General features: G+C 41.1%; 3 protein-coding genes across 3 annotated transcripts; 1 reads left to right on the forward strand and 2 right to left on the reverse strand.

Annotated features, from left to right (window-relative positions):
* Positions 1-17887: 17887 nt before the first annotated feature.
* Positions 17888-18645, reverse strand: K441DRAFT_348655 (uncharacterized protein). The gene has a single exon (XM_067641303.1). It carries the CDS (start codon positions 18490-18492, stop codon positions 18067-18069), a length of 426 nt encoding a protein of 141 aa, XP_067497207.1. The 5' UTR covers positions 18493-18645; the 3' UTR covers positions 17888-18066.
* Positions 18646-19216, reverse strand: K441DRAFT_348654 (uncharacterized protein). Its single transcript, XM_067641302.1, has one exon. It carries the CDS (start codon positions 19094-19096, stop codon positions 18800-18802), a length of 297 nt encoding a protein of 98 aa, XP_067497208.1. The 5' UTR covers positions 19097-19216; the 3' UTR covers positions 18646-18799.
* A 3579-nt stretch (positions 19217-22795) lies between these two features.
* K441DRAFT_682430 (uncharacterized protein) lies at positions 22796-25318 on the forward strand (the record flags this gene model as incomplete). The annotated part of the gene is made up of 2 exons (XM_067651575.1): positions 22796-22828; positions 22928-25318. The coding sequence occupies 2 exons, from the start codon at positions 22796-22798 to the stop codon at positions 25316-25318; spliced, it is 2424 nt and encodes an 807-aa protein (XP_067497209.1).
* Positions 25319-25542: the final 224 nt, after the last annotated feature.

Consider the following 25542-nt stretch of genomic DNA (forward strand, 5'->3'; position numbering starts at 1 on the left):
TGCCCAATAGGATTTCCCAATTACAGATAACGTTAGAGATCTATAGTAGAGGTTCAGCCGTACAGCAAGGGCTTGCAATAAAACTGGAGTAGCTATATTCTTTATGCTATATTAGGCGCTTAATCGGCTAGAATACCAAAAGGAGTTAACTAAAGAAGAGGTTACTAGTCGAATAACGTCTAAGCCAAAACATAGACGTAATATACTCTCACGCGATCGCCAGGCGAGTCGGTTACAGCAATCATTTTCTTAAGGGAGCAGTCGCGAGTCCAATTTAGATTATAATAGCAACTTATTAGACTAGTACCCTTATTCAAACCAGGAACTTAACGGCATAGCTACTAACTAGTCAACTAGTAAAAATAAAGTTTATCCCTAGATAAAGCAGGAGATTAAAAATAGGGACTCTATAAGCGATTATTGGAGGGCTATGCTGAACAGTAACTGCTACCATAAATACCCACTTAAGTTTCTCTAGGAGGATAAATGTGATCCTAAGACGCAAACTCCAAAGGCACCATAAGAGAGTTGTTGTAACGGTATAAGTTATAACCCTAATTTTCTTATTATAACCACTGCGCCGACTACTCCTATCTCCCTTCAAAAACCAAACTTGGGCTTAAAGCAAGGTATTACCCTCTAATGGCTAGTTAAGTGGTATTAAGTATAAGCGGATAAGTTAGTCCTAATAGAAGAGAGATTTACTTCAATGCCTTCTTCATATTTCTTGCCTGGTCACTACTAGTAGGCAATTATACGCGCCTTTAATAAGGTTACCTCGGCCGCCAAGTTTCCAATACAAACTGTAAAAGATCTCCGCAAGTATTTCCTATTAGACAAGTAGAAGCATGCTACAGCTTAGGGAGAGCGGCTAGTTTAGTTCCTTCGCTAGAATATAGACAGTATATTAGCTAAATAGTCAGAGTCCAGGAAATCTAAGAAACTGGTATTTAGCACTAGTAACTCGTTACCTAGGACTAGTAGCGCTAGTAATAGTAAGCTTACAGCCAATAAATAAAGGGTATAGGTTATAGAAAGATAAACTAAGATTAATAATAAGACTGCTTTACTAGTTACATTACAGCAGAAGAAGCTTATAGAGAACCATATATACTTATTTAGCTTAGCATCAGAATTCCCTTTCTCAACGGTAGTGCCGTCTTCAGCTAAAGGAGTTACTTCATCTCCCCTTAACCAGTGTAGTATGCCATCCCCTCTACTATAGTATAACCAGTCGCCAGAACAAGGTTGTAGTAGTTCTTTACACCAGTTACAGTAGCGAGAAATTAAATACAAGTAGTCGCAGGAACTAGAATTGTAGAGTAGTAAGAGCGTAGTACCAGAGACTAAACTGGTAGTATTAAAAACTCAACTAATAGTGCTAGAGACTTAACTGGTGGACTCAGAGACTTAACTGGTAGACTTACAGACTACTTTACTAACCAATAGTATAGAACCTAGTTTAAAACCACCTATAACTCCTAGTAGTAGAACTTATAGAGGCAGGAAAAGAAAGGTAATAACTATAGATTCCACTGCTAATAAGATATAGCGGGGTTTAGAAGGTATAGCTTCTATCTCACATAGGCGGTCAATATTAGCACCTATTAGTGAGAATATTAGCGGCCTAGTGTTAAAAAACTATAGTAAAGAGATAAGAAATAATAGGCGGGATAGGCGTAAGCGGTCGTTAATACCAAAAGCTATGTGTTTAGGAATGTAGGAGGTATAAATAATAAGGGCTTGGTATTTCTTTATTACGTACTAGTAGGGTATAAGCAGTTAATCTCTAAGTAAACTTTTATATTAAATTAAACTAAAAAGCAGTTAAGGAATTAATTAGCCTATTTATTTAACCATTCCAAAGGCTATAAGTTACTACTTATTTATCTTAAAAAGAAAACTATAAACCTATTAAACTATAATCCACTAGTTATATACGCGATTCCTAAGTAGCTTATATAATGTACTCCTTATTATTATATATGTCTATAAATATAGGTTTAGGCTAACGGACTAATCGGGGAGAAGCCCGAGGAGTTAATGATGGAGGATTTTAAGTAGTTTAATTATAAGGAGCAAAGCGCCGGGAAGGAATCTAAGGGGTTAAAGCTAAAGGAGTAGAGCGTTGGGAGGGAGTTTAAGAAGTCGGGTAAGGATTTATGGAGTTACGCGAGAGCGGCTAGATTAAGGAGTTAGGAGGAGGTGGTCGGTCTATTGGCGGAGGTACACTATTATACTGCTTTATCCAATCTAGAAACCAAGCTACCTATTTCTTAGAGTTACAAGTAAACCAGCCGACCAGTCAACTAAGTCTTAAGATATTACTAAAGGAAATTAATAACATGCGTATTGTATTGCCGTATAGCAGCAACTTGTTAGAAAATAGGTTAAGTAGTTACACTTAACAGTTTAGTTAATTGTAAGTATCGAGACTCGCCATCACTATATATTAAGGTGGAACGAACGCTAAAGAAGTCAACCCGCGTATAATACCAATCACAATAGCACCTAGATAACTCGCTATATTAAGAAGATTAGTCTAACGTTCCTCTATCGGATAGACTGGTAGTAGTTGGGTGGATATACTTAAGGCCGCGCTACAAGACGCCGGAACACCACAACCAGTTAATGTCAAAGTACCCCCACTAGTTGACGTATAACCTGCGGAGAAGGCATATAGCTGTCGTTGCCTCTTCCTAAGAGGCGTGGGCTCCTTATTATCCGATAGGTCAATAGGGTACTAGGAGGCATACGGACGTCATTACTTCTTCCTAAAAAGCAGGGGCTCCTTATCATTCGACTGCTCTAACTACTGCGACTGCTATAGCTGTTATAACTGCTAAGACCGCTACAACTACTTCTAGCTAGCACTATCCTTATACTTAGCACCATCATTCTCATCCTCGTCACTGTTAATTATAATTAGTTCACCGGCATCCTTACCGCTCTCATTACTGCTAATTTAAGTTAGCTCACTTAAGGAGCCGAAGCGGATAGTATATAACTAGAGAGGCTGGTAGCGGTTAGCTAGGTCGCGGTTTATATCCTAGGTTAACCGCTAGTCTACTTAACCCCTATAAGCGACTGCTGCCCACCTATCTATAGCGACAGTATTAAAGGTGCCTATTAACTAGTCTTTAACATTATTTAGGGTCACTATGTCTACGCCCTTAGGTAGGGTCCAGTCGCGGAGCCTATCAGGGTAGAGGTAAAGCGACAGCTGTTAGATTTATAACTTTAGGAACCTAGTAGTATACGTCTTAAACGGGTTAAGACAGAGGATATTAAAAAAGTTAATGTTAAGGAGGGAGGAATTAGGACGGCTGGCGAAGCTACTAGGATTATAAATGCTAACTATAATAAGTAATCTACTATAAGCAGTCAGTGAGACGGTTTTCTTAAGACAATAATATAAGAGATAATAGATACGAACCGTGTAGTAACTTAGAGGGGTGGACTGTAAGGAGTAAGGAGTTAGTAGGTAGTCGTTAATTATAACTTAAGCAGTGGCGCTAGAGGAGCGGCGGGAGCAGTAGAGTAGCGGTAGTAATCGTTTAACTATAGATAGAAGCAGCTACGGCGGAGGAGTACAGGCAAGAGTAGAGGCGGCAGTTAAAGATTGCTCACTGCTAGGTAGTTATAGAAGAAGTGGTTAACGATAAGCTAAATAAGTAGTTAGGAGGGGGGGTAATAAGTAATAAGCTGAATAGGTAGTTAAGGGGTTAAGGGGATAAAGTGCAGTAGTTAAGTGAAGTTAAAGTAAAGCAGTTAATAACCTCTATCCTTAGTATAGAATATATCATCAATTGCCTCTATATAATCTTTAAGTGCTAATAGCTTAGTAGTAGTAGTAGATTACTCCTTATCTTTAGACGAAATAGAAATAATCTTATTAGGTATAGTAACATTTTAAAGATTAAATAAGTAAATTTTTTCTTTAAGAAGCTCCATACCATTAGCAAGAATATTAGTAGACTTAAATTAACCACTATAATTCCTATTAACTGCTTAGATATGTATATAACCCTCAGCCTAGAGATAGTATGCAAGACTAAATATATCAGCGAGTGCTAACTTTTTACTATATTTGGAATTAATTCTTTAACCGAATAAAGTCTCTAGTATGGCACGTAGTTAAGAAATATACGAACTAGCAAGCGCAACCCATCCAAATATCTTTTTAACATCGTAAGTGGAGTTCTTATATAGTTTTATATTAACGGCATAGCAGCAGTTAATATGCTCTAGGGCAAGATTAATTGCCTTAAAGGTATTTAGTCGACCCACCAGATTTACTAGACTTAACGCAAGAATTAATTATTAAAGCTTAGCAGTCGCGATCCAATCTATAAAAAGCCATCGAAGATAAAGCATCTCATACCTATACCGCAATTATTTAGCCCCATAAAACCAGACAGAGAGTGGATTAACCAGTCAGCGGATTAGACCAATATTACTATAATAGATAGCATGCCGTAAAACCATAAAAGCTTTAACCTATTAAAGATACCGACATATACTAAGAAACTCCTTATTATTATACCCTTAATTGGTCCAAGCGGAGTAGGTAAATACTTGTTATCGTATACGCTTAATTAACGTAAGAAATTAAAATAGAGTTAGCTATATAATAGCATCGTTATAGAACTCTTTCCTATTATTTTCCTTGCTATTAACCCCTTAGAACCATCCCTTAGTACCAAGTACGTCATACCAGAGTACGACTACTTAAGCCATCCAGCCTTATGTAATTAATGGCTCAACAAGATAGAATTTAGCATTCTCTCATAAGATTCCATGCCGGCTCTAGTAGCCAATATCATAAAGGAGTATAGCCTTTAAGTAAGTGCCAGGAGGACTCTTCCAGTAAGTGCGAACTATAAGGTAGAGAAAACTTTAAAGGATATGAAAAAACGCGGGTGGCCTAAGCAACTAATCCCAATAGTTAAAAGCTTAACCGGCAAGAGACTGCTTAGTTTTTACGCTCCTAATATATTAAACGGTCTTCTAATCGCCCTAGGCGAGCCAAAGGCGCTAGGTAAAATGGCCTAACTTGTTATCCTCTTTAAGGCCAAGTTTATAGATCCAGATATCCTAATAAACACTATATATACCTTTAATTATACCCTTATTATAAAAGATTGCACCTAGCTATTATAGAACAGTCTTTTAAGGAGGTAGTAGGTTAAGCTTTAGTATTATAGGAAAAAGACCTAGCTCACTGCTAAAAATATATTCAACTACTTGTAAATAAAGCTTACGGATAGCAATAGTAATAAAGTATATTAACAACTGCTATAAAATATGGTCCCGTCGAAGACCTAGAGATAAGATAATATTATTAAAAAGAAGCGGTTATAACGGGTTAAACATTAACTACTTAAGGCCAGTAGTTGGAATCTCAGGACAAAGTATAAAAAGCGCAGTGGTTATATTACGCATTCTTATTCCGGAAGACCTAAGCACTTAATCTCTAACATCGTCCTTAAAATTAAAGTTATCATAGACTAGTAGCGCTTAAGGATTAACTATAAGGCTTTTTAGCTTATTCTTTTTATTAGTTAGCTATATAAAATATAGGCTAGGAGGTTAAACCTTCCTTTATATTATCAGCAATATCTATAAGGTATTAATTAATATATTTATAACTATTATAAAAACCTAGCCCAGCTAATACCTTAATAACTCGACGCTTAATACCACTCCCAAGTAGGTAGATTCCTAACATTTTTACAAAGAAATTGGCAGTAGACCGCGCATAACTCCTATAGATAATGGAAGTAATTAAATATAACTGCTGCTAGACTATCTTAGAATTACCTAACCCTTTATAACTACTCCAGCCCTAGCGTTAATTGCTCATAAGCTTTTCAAGCAGAGCAGTCCATTTAGGAGCAGTCGATTTAATTTTTTTCGATACTTAAAAGAAGTCAACCTTCTCCATAAAGGTAGAGTGGTCAAACTTATTAAAATATAGCTGCCTAAGCAGTGCATCAAGTTCTTAGATAAGTTTTGTTAAGGAAATATCCCCTACTGACACATAACCAGTTAATTAAAGGGCTGTATAAACTTCCGCTTATTTTAAAGCAGAACATAATAATAAGACCCGCTAACTAATATAGAGGCCACCTAATCCATTATTAACACCCTCTATAACCCATGCTTTAAAAAATTACTTAATATTAAAGTTGTTCTGCTGCCATAGTATTTATATCGCCCGTAGCTTTTAGCGCTAGGTAAAAGGGCTCCGCCATTTTCTAATTCGCCTTTAGTAACTAGTAAGGGGTATAGTTACTTACCTTTAAGGCGACGGAGATATAGAGAATGGCGTTAAGGGGGAAATGGAGTTAATATCGGAGAGTGGAGATAAGGACGCGTCGGTATCTACCCAAATACTAAAAGCGCGTAACTCGTAAGGAGGTTATGTTCCCATTATAAAAAAGTAATCAATTATGGAGAAGACTGGTCTAATTTAACTCATCAGCTTATTAGGTTAAAAAGGTATTATTAGGGAGTCAAATATATAGGAGGAAGTGTCTCTCATACAAAATTGCTCAAATTAAAGTTGAGCGCCATAGAGTTCCGCACCATAGGTCCTTAGACGGCAGGGCAAACTAAAGGTCGATAGGTAGCTGATTAGTTAAAAAAAGTGGCGTTTTTTAGGATGGAGACTAGTAATACTTTAGTATTAGTAAGTGCGCCTTTAGTTTACCCTTGCCGTCTAAGTCGCTTACTGAGATAAGGGGAGTGTTATTTTCACCCGATATTATATCACGTGACTCGGTTATCATCAACCTTTTATCTCAACCTCCTACTTAGATAGTTCAATCAACCACTTCTTACACTTAATATTCTGCAATCACGCTTGCCTTAACCTGCGCGTTTAACATAACCTCTTTTATACGGTGGTGGCTACTTTAATCCTAATAATACGAATAAATGGTTGGGTATTACCTAACTGCACTCATTGGATTTTCAACTGGGGGCTTACATAAGGAGTTTCTATAATTTAGAAGTGCAGAGGGTCGTACAGGGCCTTAAGCAAAGTTTTAAGACTCGGTATAGGATCTTAAACAGAACTTTAAACAGAGCTTTAAGCAAAACCCAAGGGATAGGATCTCCCTTCCCTATACATTGTGTGCTCTATGCCCTGCGTGGCAGGAGGCCTATATAAAGCTCCAAGAGGTAGCACCTCTAGCCTTACCAATCCCTTTTGTATAGTCGCAGAGCTGTGTTCGTTTTCGTTCTTGGAGTGCTTCATCGAGGGTTCGAGCAGAGCTTCGTAAAGAGCTTGGTATACAAGGTGGTACCATGAACGGGCTAGACGCGCTCCCTGCTAGTCTAGTTAGCAGAATAACGTAGTCCTTCTATTTCCCCCATAACTCGCTTATTTAAATACAAGTACTTGCAAGGGGGGTATCTGGCCCGTTTGTTACCTTGTAGAGCTTTACGCGGAGCTTTATATAGAGCTTATGCAGAACTTTTGCGGAGCTCCATATGGAGGTTCCCGAGTGATCCTTACAGAACGCGTAGAACTTCTAGCTCTAACCCAGGGCGCCACACAGCTTGCTGAGCTTTGAAAAGTATACTGTAGTTTGTTTATCTTCTGCCAATTTCTCGATAAGACGGCTCCTATACAAAAAAAGTTATACCGTAAACATATCTTTACAACCACGTATTATATAGATTTATAATATATATAAAAGTTATAAAGAAACTTCTTTAAAAAAATCTTCTATATATAAATTTTTATAAAATAGTTTATAATTAATGTAGTATTAGCATAATAATATCTTACATCATTATATATATATCCCTTAACCCGTCAGCGTCCTAAGAGCTTATAGTCCGTGCGCGAACTTTAAGAACACCGGCAGGCTTGCGCTATAGCATTTTACTTTAATATATACCGGAAGGATAATAAGGTCTTTATAATAAGCCTATATAAGATTAACCAAATTATTAATAATAGAGAGGAAAGGCCAGCTAAGGAAACTAATAAGGAACTAGTTAAACGCCTCCTTTTTACTATTTATACAGACTATAAGGATATATTCTTAAAGGCAGCCTTAAATAAGTTACCCCCCTACCAGATATATAATTATAAGATTTAATTAGAAGCCAATAACTCGCTAGGCTATAGCCCCCTCTACTATTAATTAACGGATAAGCTAAAAGTAATAAAGTAGTACTTAATTAACAACTTAGATAAAGGGTTTATTAAGCTAAATTAAGCCCCTTTTACTTCCCCTATCCTATTTATAAAAAAGCCTAATAAAGGCCTTTATTTTTGTATTGACTATTAAAAGCTAAATGCTATTACTTAAAAGGACTAGTATTCTATTCCTTTAATTAATAAGACCCTTATACGTCTAAGCCAGGTAAAGATCTTTACTAGACTTAATATCCGCTAAGCTTTTTACCAAATTAGGATAGACCCTATATCTAAAGATTTAATAATATTCTGTACCTATTATAGTTCTTATAAATATAAAGTTCTTCCTTTTAGACTAATAAACGGACCGGCTACGTACTAAAGGTATATAAATAATGTTCTTTTTAATTACCTTAATAAATTCTGTATAGTATACCTAGACGATATTTTTATATACTTAGACAACGAACTTAAGTATTAAGTTTATGTTAAGAAGGTCCTAAAGAGACTACGGAACGCGGGCTTATAAGTTAATATTAAGAAATATAAGTTTAGGGTAAAATATATAAAAATACCTTAGGTTTATTATAACTATAGAAGGAATTAAGGTTAACCCTAAGAAGGTAGAGGTAATCTGTAACTAGAAGCCCCCTTATATAGTAAAAGGAATTTAATCCTTTTTTAGCTTTTATAACTTCTACTACTAGTTTATCCGTAACTATAGAACTATAGCAAAACTTTTTATATAACTAACCAGGAAGGATACGCCTTTTATCTTTAATAATAGCTATATAAAAGCCTTTAAAGAGATAAAAGATCGGCTTATCTCTTTCCTAATTCTTTATTACTATAACTTAAACCTTAAATTAATGCTAGAAACGGACGCTTCTAATAGGGTTATAGCGGAAATCCCATTACAGTTATATCTAGACAGCGAATAGCACCCTATAGCTTTTTTCTTAAAAATAATAGACCTGGCTAAGTATAACTATAAAGTATATAATAAAGAAATACTAGCTATTATTTAATTACTCTCCTAATAGCGTATAGAGCTTAAAGATATAAACTCCCGGATTAAGATATATATAGATTATAAAGCCCTAAAGTACTTTATAACTATAAAGTAGCTTACTAAATAATAAGCCTAGTAGGCTAAAATACTCTCCTAATTCTTTTTTATAATTATATATCGTTCTAGTAAGTAAAACTTTAAGGCTAATACTCTAACCTAAAGAGAATAAGATATAGGACCCTAGGATAAGCTAAAGACCTAATATTAGACGCGCGCCCTCTTTTATTTAGAATAGCTTAATCTATAAATCCTTAAGGAGCTAAACTCCTAGTAAAACGAGCTAGTACTAATAGAGGAGTCCTTAAATAAGCTAATAGGGCTAATTAACTGCCTTCTAACTATAAACTGTATAGCTAACGCCCTAAGGGCCCTTTGTAAATAAGCCGTAAAAGAAAACCCCAATTTTAAGATAGAGGAAGGATTGCTCCTATACTAGGAGCGGCTTATAATCCCTAACGTTAATATCTACAAACTAAACTAATCCGTAAAGCTTATTGCTAAGTCTCTATAGTATACCCTAGCAAGAACAAGACCCGTAAAATTATTAACTACCGCTATTACTAGCTAAGAATAGTTGTGGATATTAATTAATATATATAGAACTGCGAAGACTACTAAAGAGCTATAATCCTACGGGATAAGACCCTAGGACTACTTAAGCTACTCCTAATACTAAAGCGCCCTTAGTAGTATATCTTTATAGACTTTTATAAACTACCTAGGGACTGTAACGGATACAATATAGTTATAGTTATAGTTAACCGCTTTAATAAACGCCCGTTCTTAATTCCCTATTATAAGAATATTAATACTAAAGAGGTAGCCTAGCTATATATCTATTACGTCTACTAAATCTATGGACTACTAAATACTATTATATCTAATTATAGGCCATAGTTTATATCGGCCTTTTAGAATAAGTTTACCCGGATCCTAGGTATTAAGCTAAAGCTTTTTACGGCTTATTACCCCCAAATAGACGGCTAAATAAAGATTATAAATTAGTACCTAGACTAGAGGCTTAAGCCCTTTATTAACTATTTTTAGGATAACTAGTTTAAACTACTACCCTTAATAGACTATGCGTAAGCAACCCTACCCCATAACTCCACAGGGTTTACCCCAATTTAGCTAGAAATAGGATACTTACCCCATATAAGCTTTAACTAAAAAAGGCTAGAAGAACCCTAAACTATATAAGAGAAGCTATCCTATATAAAGGCCTAATAGTACGCTAAACAATTAAAGGAAGCTTAGACGGTAGCCTATAAGAATCTAGAAAAAGCTTAGAGGTTAATAGAACAGTAGGCAAATAAACACCGTTAAGAGCCTAATTTTGCCCCTAATAATATGGTCTAGATTATAATAAGGAATTAAAAAACTAAACAACTTAGCCATAAGCTAGACTACTAAATAGCAGGACCATATAAGGTTTTTAAAAAGATAGGCAACTCGTATAAGATAAAGCTCCTAGATTCAATTAGGGTTTACCCTATCTTCTTACTAGATAAGTTATAGAAAGCTGTAAACAACCTATTACCTAAATAAAAGAATAAGCCTCCCCTACCAGTTTAAGTAAACGGTAATAATAAATAAGAGGTTAATAAAATACTAGCCTATAAGATAGTACGGGGAACGCTAAAATACCATGTCTAATAAAAGGGCTATAATCCTAACCTAACCTAGTACTCTACGTAAAACTTTATAAGCTACCCCTAAAAGCTTAAAGAATTCTATAACTAATACTCTAATACGCCTAGACCCCTAAAGTACCTAAACAAATAGATGAAATGCTAGTATAATAAAGATAATAAGTTACTAAAAGAATATAGGGACAAAAACGCCCTAAAGCCCTAATATAGCTATCTACCAAATTCTGCCATATTCTGCCGTTTTCTGCTAATACTATAAAATTTTAGATATCTAGGAACTTTAACCACCGGTTAAAGTTATCTAATTAGTTAGATTTGTGCTAAGACTTTTAGCAGCTACTCTTTCTAGCCTAGTGCTTCTACTTAGCCCACAATCGCCCTTTATACTTAGTCTAGACGTACTTATATCCCCTTTATCTCCTTATCTTATATTTTATAATCCTATGTTTATAAGCTTAGTACTACCCTATTTCTAACTAAGCCTAAAGGCAGGCTTTCTTTAAAGAGGGGGGTAATGTAACGGCGCTATCGCACGTTACCTACCAAATTCTGCTATATTCTGCTAACCTATAATTGGCCCGCCCAAAGCTAGCGCCTTAGCGGCTCACCCTATATATTTATTTACATCGGTCCTAGCGACCCCTTTTCCTTCTCTTTAGCTTAGTATCTTCGTAATATAGCATTCTACAAGCTTCGGTTTAAAGGCATTTATATAAGCCGTAACATCCTACTCCTTACGCTTTATTTTTAGTTATTTAAACTATTTCTATACCGCCAATTCTAAGCTATTAAAGTCACTTAAGAAGTTAGACAGATATAAATAGGTTATTAAGCCAAATAATATACTTGTTTAAGTAGTAGAGGCGGTCGCCTATTTCGCTGTCCTTTTAAATAAGAAAATTAAGTACTACTAACGTGGGTGACAGGGTTTTGACGGTGTGATGGGTTTTGACGGTTTTGAACATCAAAACTTTAAGCGAGAGGACACAGACAAAGTTTGTATGGGAAACCTTAAAACCGTCAAAACTCATCACACCGTCAAAACCCTGTCACCTACGTTACCTATATCTTTAAAAAGCCATCTTTTTTAATAAAGTATATATCTAATTTATACGGGCCTTTTTTATTACCTTTAGTATAGAATATTTAATCTAAAATATAGCCTTAGTTACCTAACATCTATATCTTAAAGCCTTCTAGTATTAGCTTTGTTAAAATATCAATAAGCCTAGTAGCGCGATTAGTAAATTATTTAATAGGTTTATTAACGGTAAGATATATTCCTAGCTTATAAAACTTCTTATAATAAAGCTAAAGGTACTTACTAAGGTTCTATATTTGTTTAAATATATTCTAGAAGTATAAGGTGAGGATGCGGATAGGGAGTCTAATAATAGAATAATAGGGTATATTATATAAGTAGACAAATCCTTAAGGGAGAAGGAGGAGTCTGAGGTGCGAGGTAAGGGGTTTCTATAGGCACGTGCAGCGCACGTGCCTTACAGGCGAGTTGCCTGCAGGTCGCCTATACCTCGCAGCTATATAGCTATCTACTTAGGTTTCACCTAATAATGCCCCCCCCTTTAAAAAGGGTCGTCCCCGATCCTTTATATACTTAGGCCTTAATAAAACCCTATAAAAACCTTTAGAAGGAAAAAATTGGAAGGGAAAGAGCGTCCTAATTTTGCGTATAAAGAGATAAGTGGTATATTTACGCGGCGCAAAGATATTAAGGAACTTTAACTACCAGTTAAAGTTATCTAATTGGTTAGATTTAGCTTGCTAAAACTTCCCTGTATTTTACCGAGCTAATAGCGATTTTATATGCCCGGTATAGAAAATCCTAATTAATCCATTTAACAGGTAGAGCTAGTAGCTTAATACTATTACCTAAATTTAGTAGATATATTCTAAAGGTTTAATTACGTAGGTAGGTTGCTAGTACCTCGCGGGTAGGTTATAGGTTATTCGCATATAGCCAGATTTAGGATAGTAAGGCTATATGCCCGTTAAATCCGCCGCTAACCCTACTTTAGCCTTACGCTATACCGGCGTAGCGCTATATATACTTCGCGGGTAGGTTATAGATTACTTATATACGGCCAGATTTAGAACGGTAAGGCTATATACCTGTTAAATCCGCCGTTAACCTATACTTTAGCCTTACGCGTTATCTGCGTAGTATATATATAAAATAGTATATAAGTTGTTTATACAGGTCACTACTAATAGGTTACTAGTAGGTCGTAAACCCTAGTTAAAGGACCCCGGTTATAGACGGGTATAGGATAATATATAAGTTATCAGTATAGGTTACTACTAGTAGGTTACTAGCGGGTTAAAGATCTTAGTTAAAGGACCCTGGTTATAGACAAACCTATCTAGTATAAGTTGTTAGTATAGGTTACTACTAGCAGGTTACTAGCGGGTTATAAACCCTAGTTAAAGGACCCCAGTTATAGATAGACCTATTTTCTAGTATAAGTTATTGGTATAGGTTGCTACTAGCAGGTTACTAGCGGGTTAAAGATCTTAGTTAAAGGACCCCAGTTACAGATAGACCTATTTAGTATAAATAGTCTATAAAGGTAGTATAGAGTAACAGACTAGGTTTAGGGAAAGTACTTTTTAAAGGGTTATAGTATATACGGTATATTGACGAATTAAGCTTCGTTACCGTTATACGCTATAGCCCCGCTTATAAGTTGCCAGTAAGTCACCAGGGAGTTACTGGGTTGCGTTAGAGTGTAGCTTATATAGGATATTAATAAATTAAGCTTTACCCCGTATATATACCGTAACTCTTACTATAAGCGTTAGCTTATTCCTTAATCCCTATATCCTTTACCTTTCTTTAATATAGGCTATATCTTAGCAGCAACGCTTACCTTTCGCTTACGCTTTAGCTGCGAGGCTAGGTAGTAGTATACTAGCTTTATAAAACGGTCTATAAGGATAAGGAGGTGTCTTAGACTTAGGGAGATCCGTAATAGTTAAGTGGATAATGCTGCTAGGCTTAGGTGGGGGCCTTAAAAGGCTATAGCTCGTTATAAGGTATATAGCGGCGTAATAAAGCGTTAGTAGGTATTATAGTTACCTAGGTATTTACGGAGATCCTTAATAAGGCCAGACCTTATTGTTTTGCCTTAGGAGTCCTTAATTATATTACCAGCAAGAGCTCGCCCCTAAGTGGTCGCGTGTAGAGCGTATAAAGGCGTCCCTTATACTCTACGGATGGACCAGTAACTTAGGGGTATATTCTGTAAGCCGTTTCAGTTAAGGTAGCTACTACTACTACTTACTATAGCACGAGGCTCTGCGCAAAGCTAGTACTAATAAGGTAACTTATAGGGTTATTATAGGGGACCGTTACCTGGGCTAAAGGGTCTAGCGCCATTAGGCCGGTTAAAGTCTTAGTAAGAATAGCAGGACGCTCTAGTCCGCTAGCGCTAGGGTGTTAGTATAATAGTACTAGGGCCGCCCATAAGGCCTATAACCTACAACTTTTATATAGTATTAAGGGTTGATTTAGCACCTATTATTGTATTAAGTATATAGGCGGACTTTACCCTAGGGCGTATCTATCGCAATATATACTATAATACGTTCCCTTTCTTCCTATCTAGCGTTAGGTCGCGATACGCCTGCGTAAGGTATATATTTAGGGGTATACGGTATCCGAATCTTTAGGCTTATATATAGGTTATTAGTATAGGTGACTACTAGCGGGTTACTAGCAGGTTATAAACCCTAGTTAAAGGACCCCGGTTATAGACGGACCTATTTACTAATATACGTTATTGGTATAGGTTACTAGCAGGTTACTAGCGGGTTAAAGGACCCTAGTTAGAGGACCTTAGTTACGGACGGACCTGTCTAGTATAAGTTATTAGTGTAGGTTACTACTAGTAGGTCACTAGCGGGTTAAAGGATCCCGGTTAAAGGACCCCGGTTATAGATAGACCTACTACCTAATAGTTAGGTATTATTTATAGCGGTTTACCGCTAGTGTTCTTTATAATTACTACCTACGTTCTTCTTACGATATATAGGCGTATTGCCAGCGTCTAGGGGGTCCTCTGAGCTATCTAGCTGTTAAGTAGTCTCCCCTAAAGCTTAGTTAGGAAAGCGTCGCCTTTTTAGGGTTCCGTTCTCTAAACCTAACCCTATAGAGCCTATGCTATAACCGCGCTTTAGGCGTAAGGATCTGCTATTACTAGCTACGCGGTCTTCCGCGAGCTTTATAGTATTAAGTAATTACTCTACACAGCGGATTTCTACAAAGAGGTCCTTAGCGGTTTTTACCTATATAGCGAAGTTCTAGCGGAAGAGCTCTGCCTATAGGTAGGTTAGGAGATATAAGAACTAAAAGTTTACCTGCTAATTAGGGTTAATAAAAGGGGTATATAAGAAGAGGTCCTCTAAGCTACGTATACGGGCTAAGAAGGTATTAAACTTTTAGTTCTCCTTTATTACAGTTATATAGTACGCAGTAGCATTTTTAAAGCGTCTTACTATAGGGTTCTTAATCTGGTTTTGGACTATAGTCTTAAATTCGTCCTATAGTAGAGGACCCTTATCTTTAGCGCCTAGGCGGCGATATACTAGTTAGGCAACTATCTTCTCTTTTACAAGACCTTTAATAGCCTAGCGTATACGTCACTCGCAGTTATAGTTAGCGTTATTAATCTTAAATCAATTCTTAATTGCGGTAATCCATTAGTTAAACTTCTGTTAAGTAGTACCACTAATATTAGGCGGTGACTTCTTAACCAGGGCGTTGAGATTCGTTTATTATATACGTTCGCTGTGCAACTTATACTCTTTACTAGAGGGGCAACAAGAGGTTAAATTAATAATGCTCCGTAAGTTGGCTATTTTCTTAGCTAGCTTATCTAGCTCCTTTAGGTTAGCAGTATTTAGTAGGACACTGGTAACCTTACTAAGCTTCTATTAAGCCTAGGTATATAAGTCGAACTAGTCTCCAGCGTTTATAGATATTTAATCGTCTTAAGATTCGGAAGGTCATATAGATTCTGCTAATATGCTTCTAGCACTAGATCCTAAGGCGTTCTACAGTCGTGTTGCTAGCGTATCGCCATTAAGTATAGGCGTCGATCTTGTCTTCGGAGGCATCGTAGATCGTAGAAAATTAAACCGGCTATCCTCCTAAAGGGATTGGTAAGGATTTAAATGTAAGGTAAGGATGCGGATAGGGAGTCTAATAATAGAACAATAGGGTATATTGTATAAGTAGACGAATCCTTAAGGGAGAAGGAGGAGTCTAAGGTGCGAGGTAAGGGGTTTCTATAGGCACGTGCAGCGCACGTGCCTCACAGGCGAGTCGCCTGCGGGTTGCCTGTACCTCGCAGCTATATAGCTATCTACTTAGGTTTCACCTGACAAAAAGTCCTTATTATCTTCCTCCCTTAGTTTAGTATAGTAAAAGTAGTAATTAATCTACTACTAGCGGTTAGTGTTATAGACTTTATATTAGCAGTAATATAACTACTAAGAAGAGATATAAATGGGTTGGTTAAGATAATATAAAAGGCGTTAGAACTAATTAAGCTATAGGATAAGGGGTAGCTAAGTTATATAAGGAGTTATATTACTAGTTTAGAATATAAGAACGTAGGAACGTAGAAACGTATATAACGTATTAATATACTAACGTACTAACGTACTTAGTACATTTCTTAAGCGTAGTATTATATATTTAAAGGACTACAGTCCCTACCTGGATAGTTCTCTCTTTTATAGTAAATCTTAGAATATAACTAGAGTTAATTTATTAAGCACTTACTCTATATATTACGTTAATTAATTAATTACTTATATACCTAGCCTATTAACAAGTCTACCGTAGTATTTCCTATAAAGCTTTATTATAGTTAGCTTTTATATATTTTCTAAGAATATACTAAGCTATAGCTAAAGTCTTTATACTAATAGTTCTTAATTTGTCTACAGCTTTATAAGTTGTTAAATTTAACTTTTAGTAATAGCGCGCACGGACCACTATATTGGGTACAATTGGTGTAAGGGATAGAATGACCTATAAAAGCTTAGAAGTAGTCTTATACAAAGCTAATATCATTAAATACTTACTGTATCTAATTGTTCACTTGACGATTTTATTTGCGTAGGGCACCACTTTCAATTCTTGCAACACTCTTTCCCTGATCCTCAAATCGTTCTCCATCCACCGTCCAAAAATCCAGTATTGGCCTAGAATGTGAGTAAGTCTTAAAATACTTCTCCCAGCTCTTTCGGTCGCCATTACATTTACGCTGTTTGGCTCTCTCCCTTTCTCTTGGGCCCAGATTTCTCTGTATTCTATGTATATTGGTTTGCTAATTTCTTCTCTTGTCTTTTTCCATGCTCTCCGCATCTTTCTATAACCTAGTCCTAATATTTCCAAAATATTACCCGTTGCCACCGGTATATCCCGGTGCCCACTCCTTGCATGACGTTTCGCTCAGAGATCCATATTACCTTATTTTCCATCCCTCACCCTTCCTTTTCTACAATCTATTTTAACCCATCTCACCTCCTAATCACCCCCTAAACTAGTTAGCTGCGTAGAGAATTCCCAAAAAAAACTGTGACAGAACATTAAGACAACGTAACTCCCCTATCCACATCACCGCTCTAGTAAGACCACGCCTCGCTCCAGACTGAATAGGGCGCAGACAGTATTCCATGGTGGAGCGGCATTGCAAGTTGCGAGACGAATCTTAATAATCCAAGAAAAGAGTCGTAAATCGGAACACGGACAGACCATCATGCGGAGCATGCCAGGGTGAGCAGATATCCCTCTCATCCACAGCCCGCCCCTATCCTCCACTTCCTCCCCATCATACCTCACTCTCCCGGCATGCGGTTCCTATCTGCTTCCGCTCGCTCGACCCCGTGCTCCTAGCCCCTGTAATGGATGGTAAGTAAGCGTGGTGTCCTCCGTCGCCCTAGCCACGCTATCGGGGCCCAATCAAGCATCGATGCCCTCTCTCTCTTTCCATCTCTTGCATCCCGTGCGCTGTATTCGCTGTCAAGGTCCCAAGCGACCTACTAATGTTCTAACATCCCTGAAGCGGAGACCTCGGACTGAGTAATCGGAGTTTCTAAGCACACTCGTGTGAACATGGGCTATTCCGCGACACTCCTGGAACAGTTGGATGAATTTAATGGCGGCTATTGGGCCTAGGCAGTGCTTTGGATGGGCCAAGGAGGAGCTGAGCGGGGTAGCAAGGGAAGACGGTGAGGCAGGAGGGGGTAGAACAGGCGATAGGGGTGGGAGCGGTTTGTAAGGTGGAATAGAAAGGAGTAGAGGGAGGAGTAGTTCTCGACGCATCGTCCCCTCCGCTCTTTGCCAGGAAGTGCAAATATGGCCAACCTAGGGAGGTAGAAAACCGTGAAGACGGGCAAGCAGAAATGCTGAGCTGAAAGGATTCAGGCGGGTTTAATAGTGCCGCACGTTTCTTCTTCCACCCCCACAACTGCGTTTGGCGAGAGAGCCGCCATTGGATACCACCGTCGTGGCGATAGGTCAAGTATGAAATGTCGCCATCGACGGTACAACACGTGGAACGTGTGCGGTGTCTGCTCATTGACTTGAATTTATGGCAGAAGGGGAGGAGCTTGGATTGCGGTGCGGCTGGAAGGCAGGCAGGAGGCGAATGTGAGTGTGGCTTATGGTGCTTCAGCGGGGAGGAAGGGTGATTGGATGAGAGAGCGAGAAGGTGGGGCGGTGCGTTTTTCAGTGTTCATTCGCCTGGCTGGGAGAGTTCAATGTGGGAAAGATTAAAGGAGAGATCGAAAGTTGGATATATTGCAAGACTAGAGAAATGGGCATTGCGAAAGATGCCATAAAGGTTAAAGGAAAGGTTTTGCCAGAGATAACGTGCCTTTTGAGTGTTAGGGTTGTTGGCGATATGATTGATATGGGTTTGATGGGTAAATAACGCATGCTGTGCTTGTAGTAACTTCTTTGCAGTGATGGAAGTATTGTATGGGCGCTTTCAGGATTACATATGTGCTCATTTCTATTAGATGCGGATTCATTCTGTTTACGCGAGAGAATAGCCATGAACGAAAAATGAGAGAATTAACTGAAGTGTTGGGGTGATAAACGGTGGAATGTGAGACCAACATCGCAAGGCATGGCACACTAGGAAGGGTGAGGAACATCATAAAAAAATATGAATGTAGCATTCCGCTCGATGTTGCCGAATTCTTTCAGGCACCATTGCAGTTTTATGGGGTTAGGTACAAAACGGCAATACGGAAGCAGATAATGACGTTGGTGTTGACCAGAGAGTCAACGAATGTACTAATTTCAGTAAGTGTTTCATTTTTTTTTTTCCAAGTGTCTCAGTATTTCACTTCCAAATGGACGAAAAGACACCGATCGGAATCGTTCCACAATTGCGCCCAGCGCTTATTCGTCCACGAATCAACGTGAAGATCTTCCTAAAGCGGGCGAATCACCAGCATAAAAGATAGAAACGACGTCATGCGATGGAGAAAAACCCAGAGCCTTAGATGGATCTAATGCACGTTGACCTAAAAAGACGATAAGGTGAACTTCCATGGGTCTTTGCACACGTGAACTAGACGAGTGACGCAGGGCGATGCAGCGGAAGGCGTGCGCGACCTTGTGAGTCCCACCCTCTCGGATGATCATTTGGACCACAGACTGGGAATTCATTAGCAACATCATATTGCAAGGAGGGTAGGTCGGGTAAAGCCGGTGTTGCATCGGCTAGCTGTTGAAATCGAGAGAAGACGTCAAGGTGCTTACCTTAGAGGTTGGCAAGTTCCATCGCAGGGCTATAGGGGGATGGATGATCCTCTGGGGTCAGATCCTATGAATAAATTGGGGGTGGTTCTGGCCGAGATCGGAGAACGTGTGGAAGTATTGGTTTCTTGACAAGCATCAGAGGAACAGACGTGAGCTGATATACGCGCATTCTCTTGGGACCTAATTTCATGCTAAAACGCACGAGAAAAGCTGAAACTCAGGAATACAAACCTATTATCTCATCTGGGTTGAGCTAAGTCTTGCGTCACGTGTAGATGATTGGTGTTCGCTTCCAGCTGAGGTGTAAGAGGCTTTTCAGCCTCATACCAAGCTTCGTCTCGTTATTCGACCCCACGGGGGGGCGACTGCAGGTGTGTCTAGCGGTGAGGCCTGTTGCAAATTTTCCTGCAGCGTATTTAGCCCAACGGCAGAGACGTTTCCAAAGCGTGAAGATGCAGATACGGAGCGAGCTGCAAGATGCAAGCAGAGAGTCTGGATCCCAAGGAAATAGGACCAACTTTCAGAGAGAAAAGAGCATGGGGGCACGGAGTCCATTGTTGCGACGGAATCGCCAAGAGGCCCAAAAAGGTAATCATAGTACGCGAGCTTGGTGTTGGAGTTGACATCGTGACATCGTGAAAGCTGCGGACCGTGCACCACTAAAATATCGGCTACTCACCGCCCAAGGTAGAGGCGCTCCCCTTGCTCTGCTTTGCATCGGCCTATGTCCCGTGTAGGAAAGTGGGGTGGATCTGATATATGATGAAGAGATTCGAATGGTGTGGTGTTGCAGAAACACCTGCAGATCTTTTTTTTGTCGTGCAATGGAAGCAGCTGGACTGGGGGGCGTAGCGCTGCAACTCCATAGGGCACGATGAGTGAAAGACTGTCTCGCTGATGGTGAGACGGCACCTTGCTGGCTTCGTCCACCCGGCCGCCATCAAATTCTACGTGGTGTTGTCGGTCATGGTGTTGATGACCGTCCTCCACGATTGGGCAGATGTCATTACGCATACTGATGGTCAGTAGTAGCAAATCGGGGCGAGTCCATGCCGGAAGGCGCGCTATGATGGGCGTGGCGTGAATATTCGCAGGCGGGCTCGCCAAGGAAAAAGGGTCCAATCCCGCTTGGGAGGTGTTACGATTCCTTCGTACTTGTGTGGAATGATCAGCGCGATAGCCGCATTCTGCCTCTGATTGTGCAGCGCGAGATCACAATACCAGGGCAGTGTAGCGAAGATTATTTCGACCTCGAGGTCATGGGGGCCCTTTGGGTGCCGCGGAGGGGTTGGTGTTGTTTTCTGCAGTTTCCACCAGTTCTGGCCAGTTCCATGGTCGAGCTTGTATGATGACTTGATTCTCAACATGGAGCCCCGTCAATGCCCGTCATTGGTGGCACCCCCCGGTAAGCGCGCTTCAGGGTCCAATCTCCAATGCAGCCCGCCCGCGCTACGAGGTATTCCCATGTGACTGGTTATTCTGACGGGCTGCACCCTCGTACAACATGATGGATCAATTCTGTCTTACTCCGTTGCTCCACCGAGTCTGGGGTAAAAGGCTAGAGCTCAGAACCCAGGTTCAGGCTCACGGCTTCTGTGCGTGAAGCGGTCTGCCACCGCTAAAGGCAAGAACATCCATTCAAGTATCGAGGCCGATAATCATCAGTCCGAAATGCAACACGGCTCAGGCGTAAGGCATCGTGGACCGCGAGGTCAAGACAAGCCTGCAGCATTATGAGCACCGGCCTCGGGGCAGGACTTGACTGTCGGGCCACAGAGTGCCTAGCGTCTGCACGTTGCCCGGCGGCGAGTGCAGATAATGCCAAGGCGTGTTCGCCTTTGCAGCATGCGCTGTTTGGGCCTACCTATCGCGCTGGAGATGCTGCATCTGACGGCCGCGAGACTTCACGTCGTGCAGTATATAGGGTTGGATGGGACTGTCTTGGGACTTCGGCGGTGAAGAGGCCTGCATCTGAGGCTTTTCCGGTCATCAATCCGTACATACGGATACTTTTTGCTGGGGAGAAGGGAGGGCGGAGAAGGCGTCTTGGATGCTGCCAAACGCTGCCAAATGCTTGCGCCCAGCTGCATGCCTGGCGTGTTCGCGACAGGGAAGGGTGGTTGGCGGAAGGCCCGGTGATTGGTGTGCTGATGGTCGCGGGTTTATCACACCAAAGGCACGGTGCTGCTCAGTCGGTGCGATTCGACCTGGCTTTGATTCAGCAATCTTGTGTTTCCAGCCATCAAGGTAGCCGTCGAGGTGGTCGTCTTTTTTATGTCGAGGGCCTGCTGCTTCGCGCTGAAGAAACCCTGACCCCTCCAGCTCACCTTTCGCGAGTTCCAGCGCCCGCCCGCAGCCGCCAAGGCCAAAACAACATCCACCTAATTTCTTCTCACAGAGCGCAATCGGCCTGTTCCTAGCGACCTCTCGTTGCCATCTCTCTGCCCTCCCGCCCTGTGCAACCCGAGCGGTGCCGTCTCTGCTTCACTCCTTCTCCCTCTACACCGACTGTGGCCTTCTGCAAGCCTGCATTTGCCCGTCGCTTTGCCTTGTGGTTTGCTTTCAGATAGCACTTGAGGCGCCCTGCAGCAGCCTGCATCTTTTGATACGCGCCCTATTGGCCGGCTCTCCAACACATCTGGCAGAATATCGCTTGGCTTTCCTGGATCTGCTATTTACCGGCTCCACTGCTTCTTCGACGTCTGCGCCTTTTCTGCATATCATCTCGGCCTCGCCTTGAGCACCCTAACACCTGAGTGCTTACCTGAGGCATTGGCGGACTGTACGTATCTCATACTCCCGGACGGTTATGGATAGAGCCATCACGTACCGTACTGCTCCGCAGCTTCATACCGTCATCTGTCCTCGAGCTTTGTTTTTGATTTCTAACCTTTCAACGGACTTTGGGCAGATTAACTGACCGTTACAGTTGCCCCGGTGGCAGTGTCTTAGGAGCCTAGTGCCCAAACCTTCACTCAATCCTTTTCGAGGAACATCAAACTTTGGCCCACAACCTCAAGGCAACGTCTTCACTCCCTCCATCTTCCTAAAAAATCACCAAAAGAACCACATAAGCCCTACATGTACGCGCAGCCTGCGGATCTCAAGCTATGGACACTGAGGATGGCCAGATATTCATAAAGGTATGTAGCCCTAGGAAATAGGGGTGGTAAAGTTCTGTTATTGCCAGCTTCCCTCCGTCCGGGGTAACGTGGCTAGAATTCGGTACTGATGATGCATAGAGCCTTGCGTACTTTGTGCGAACACATGAAAAGGCGCTTGCCAACGCTCTACAATTACAGCGCCAAAACCCGAAACATGGATCTACGGCTGTTGGAGGTGCAACCTCCCCATCAAGCCCATCCTCAGCGTCCTCAACTTCCGCAACCTTTGCAGCGGCCCTCTCCCTCCCATACCTCACATTTACATCCCAAAGCATAAAGCCTGTGAAGCTTACCTTGACTCCGCACCATCTCTTCTACCTCCTATCCCGTTTCGAAGAGCTTTCCATACCTGTAGGGCCTATGAATGTCCGGTTGGAGAATATTCATTCCGATGCCTCCCCAACCAATTACGTGTCATTCTTGAGCAGAGCACAACGAAACAAGAGCAGAACTTCTGATAGAGACTCTATACACTCTGTCTCTAGCATACGCAGTGTGATGACAGGAATGTCGTCGCTTTGGTCAAGCCTTGGCCTCACATCCAACAGTGCTGCCAAGGCAGAGAAGCAAAAGGCTGCTATACAGGAGGACTTGAAATACCTATATTCTGCTTTTACTAAGATTCCATGCCTGAGACTTGCGCCCGATCACAAGGCCCGCCTCATCGCAGGTTATGAAGAGTTCCCATTTGACAGTGCTGTACCGCTCTTTGCATTCAAGAACTTGAGTGCTCTTGAGATCTACGATGTAGATTTTCGTCAGTTCTATGGCTGGGATCGTCTGGCCGAGCAATTGAGGAGCCTTACTGTTAAAAGAGCTGGAGTTGATGACCCAGCAGATTTGCTGATAAATATCGTTCTGGATGATATGGACAAAAGGCGAAGGAGATCAGCCAAGGCTCCCCCATCTCCAGACCTGCCTTGGGCTACACCTACTCCAGCAGCTAAGAGTGTCGAAGGCACGAAAGGGGACTCGCCTCCAACCTCGCCAGTGTCTGCCGACAAACTCGTCCCAGGTAGCAGCCCGCAGAGCGTTCCCATGGTAAGGGGAGGATCAGGAGGATCCAAAGGCACTGCTCGCCAGAGGCACAGGAGCGCATCACCTACAAGACCTACTAGTTCCAGACATAGCTCCGCTCACGTATATGGAAGAAGTAGTACACCTAACATCCGACGGTCCTCTGGCAGCTCGGGATCGAGTGTTCGATCCAGTACTCCTCGAAATAGTACATCAAACCTTCTTTCGTTTGGGTTCTTTCCATCATCTAAATGGAGGTTTCTGAGACACCTAAGCCTGGCTGACAATGCATTAACTAATATCTCCGCTTCCAGCTTGGCTCCGTTGGCTAACACTTTGCAATCATTTGATCTGTCCGCGAACCTCTTCACTGAGATTCCTGACAGCCTAGCATCGCTAACATCACTGCGAGCTCTGAACTTGTCAAATTGCATGATCGAATCTATGCACTCTCTGGGTAGGAATCCTTTACCTGCCATTACGACTTTGAACCTACGGTCAAACCGATTGACTTCCCTTGCTGGAATTGAGCGCCTGCTCTCCCTGGAACGTATTGATCTACGGGATAACAAACTCACGGACCCTACGGAGTTGGCACGCCTGACAGGAATACCCGATATACAAGAAATATATGTCCATCGGAATCCATTTTGCAAAACACACAGCAATTACCGTGTGACAATCTTTAACCTCTTCCGGAAATCACCCGGATATACGGAAGATATTATCATTGACTCAACTGGACCTGGTTACAGTGAACGGAAGCAGCTTGTTGAGAGGGCTCCCGAGCTTCCTAATGTTCCTGTGATGAAGCCGCCCCCAGAAGATGATGTTCCTCCTACCCCTCCACCAAAGACGCTTCCTGTGGGAGGTGATGGAGCCGGAGCGGATGAACTCTCCCCTCACAAATATTCCTCTCACCAACGTTCGAGAAGCGATTATGGTGCAGGCTCACAGAGACGTCGAAAAGGCCCGAAGAGGAGGATGGTCGAATTGTCTCAAAATGAAAGCTTGCAGCAGCCTCAGATAGCGCTTGGCTCTCCCCAACCTCGTTTGAGTGATGCCCGAACTGCAGACGATGTCTATGGCAACCTTACTGGATCCCCAATACGTAAAAGGTTGGAGTCATCCTCAATCGCATCCCCAGCTGCAGAACACCCGCAATTGCCGCCTCTTAACACAGGAGTGACGTTGCCATCAACTATCGCTGCAGTTGAGATAACCCCAAGCGCCCTTCCGGAATTTGATATGAGCAGTGATCTTTACAAGAAGAAAATTGAAGCGTTACGCCAAGACTTTGGCAGTACCTGGCTAAACGCCCTCGGCGATGAAAGTTGGGACTCTCAGCGCATGAATAGCTTTCCGGAGCGTGACCTCAGCTCTCCAATGAGACCAACCGTTCCGCGAGCAGCTAGCCAAGGAATTGTGTCTGGTGGTCGGACACTTGGTTGATTTTCAAGAACGAAGTTGCGCTTTCCACACCGCCTTATTTTAGTCATTTTCTTAACAACTTGATGGCTACTACACCCTCTACCAGGGCGGTATGTGTAGAAACTATACCCCACCCTCCTCCGATTATTCTTTCGACCGGATTGAACGACTTTCCTATACATTTAGTGTAGAATATTCATGCTCGGCGTTGGGGTTCCTCTAGGGCTCGAGCGTCCAGGCTTTCC

The sequence above is a fragment of the Cenococcum geophilum genome (genome assembly GCF_001692895.1).
Source record: "Cenococcum geophilum 1.58 unplaced genomic scaffold K441scaffold_81, whole genome shotgun sequence".
Classification (NCBI taxonomy): Eukaryota; Fungi; Ascomycota; class Dothideomycetes; order Gloniales; family Gloniaceae; genus Cenococcum; species Cenococcum geophilum.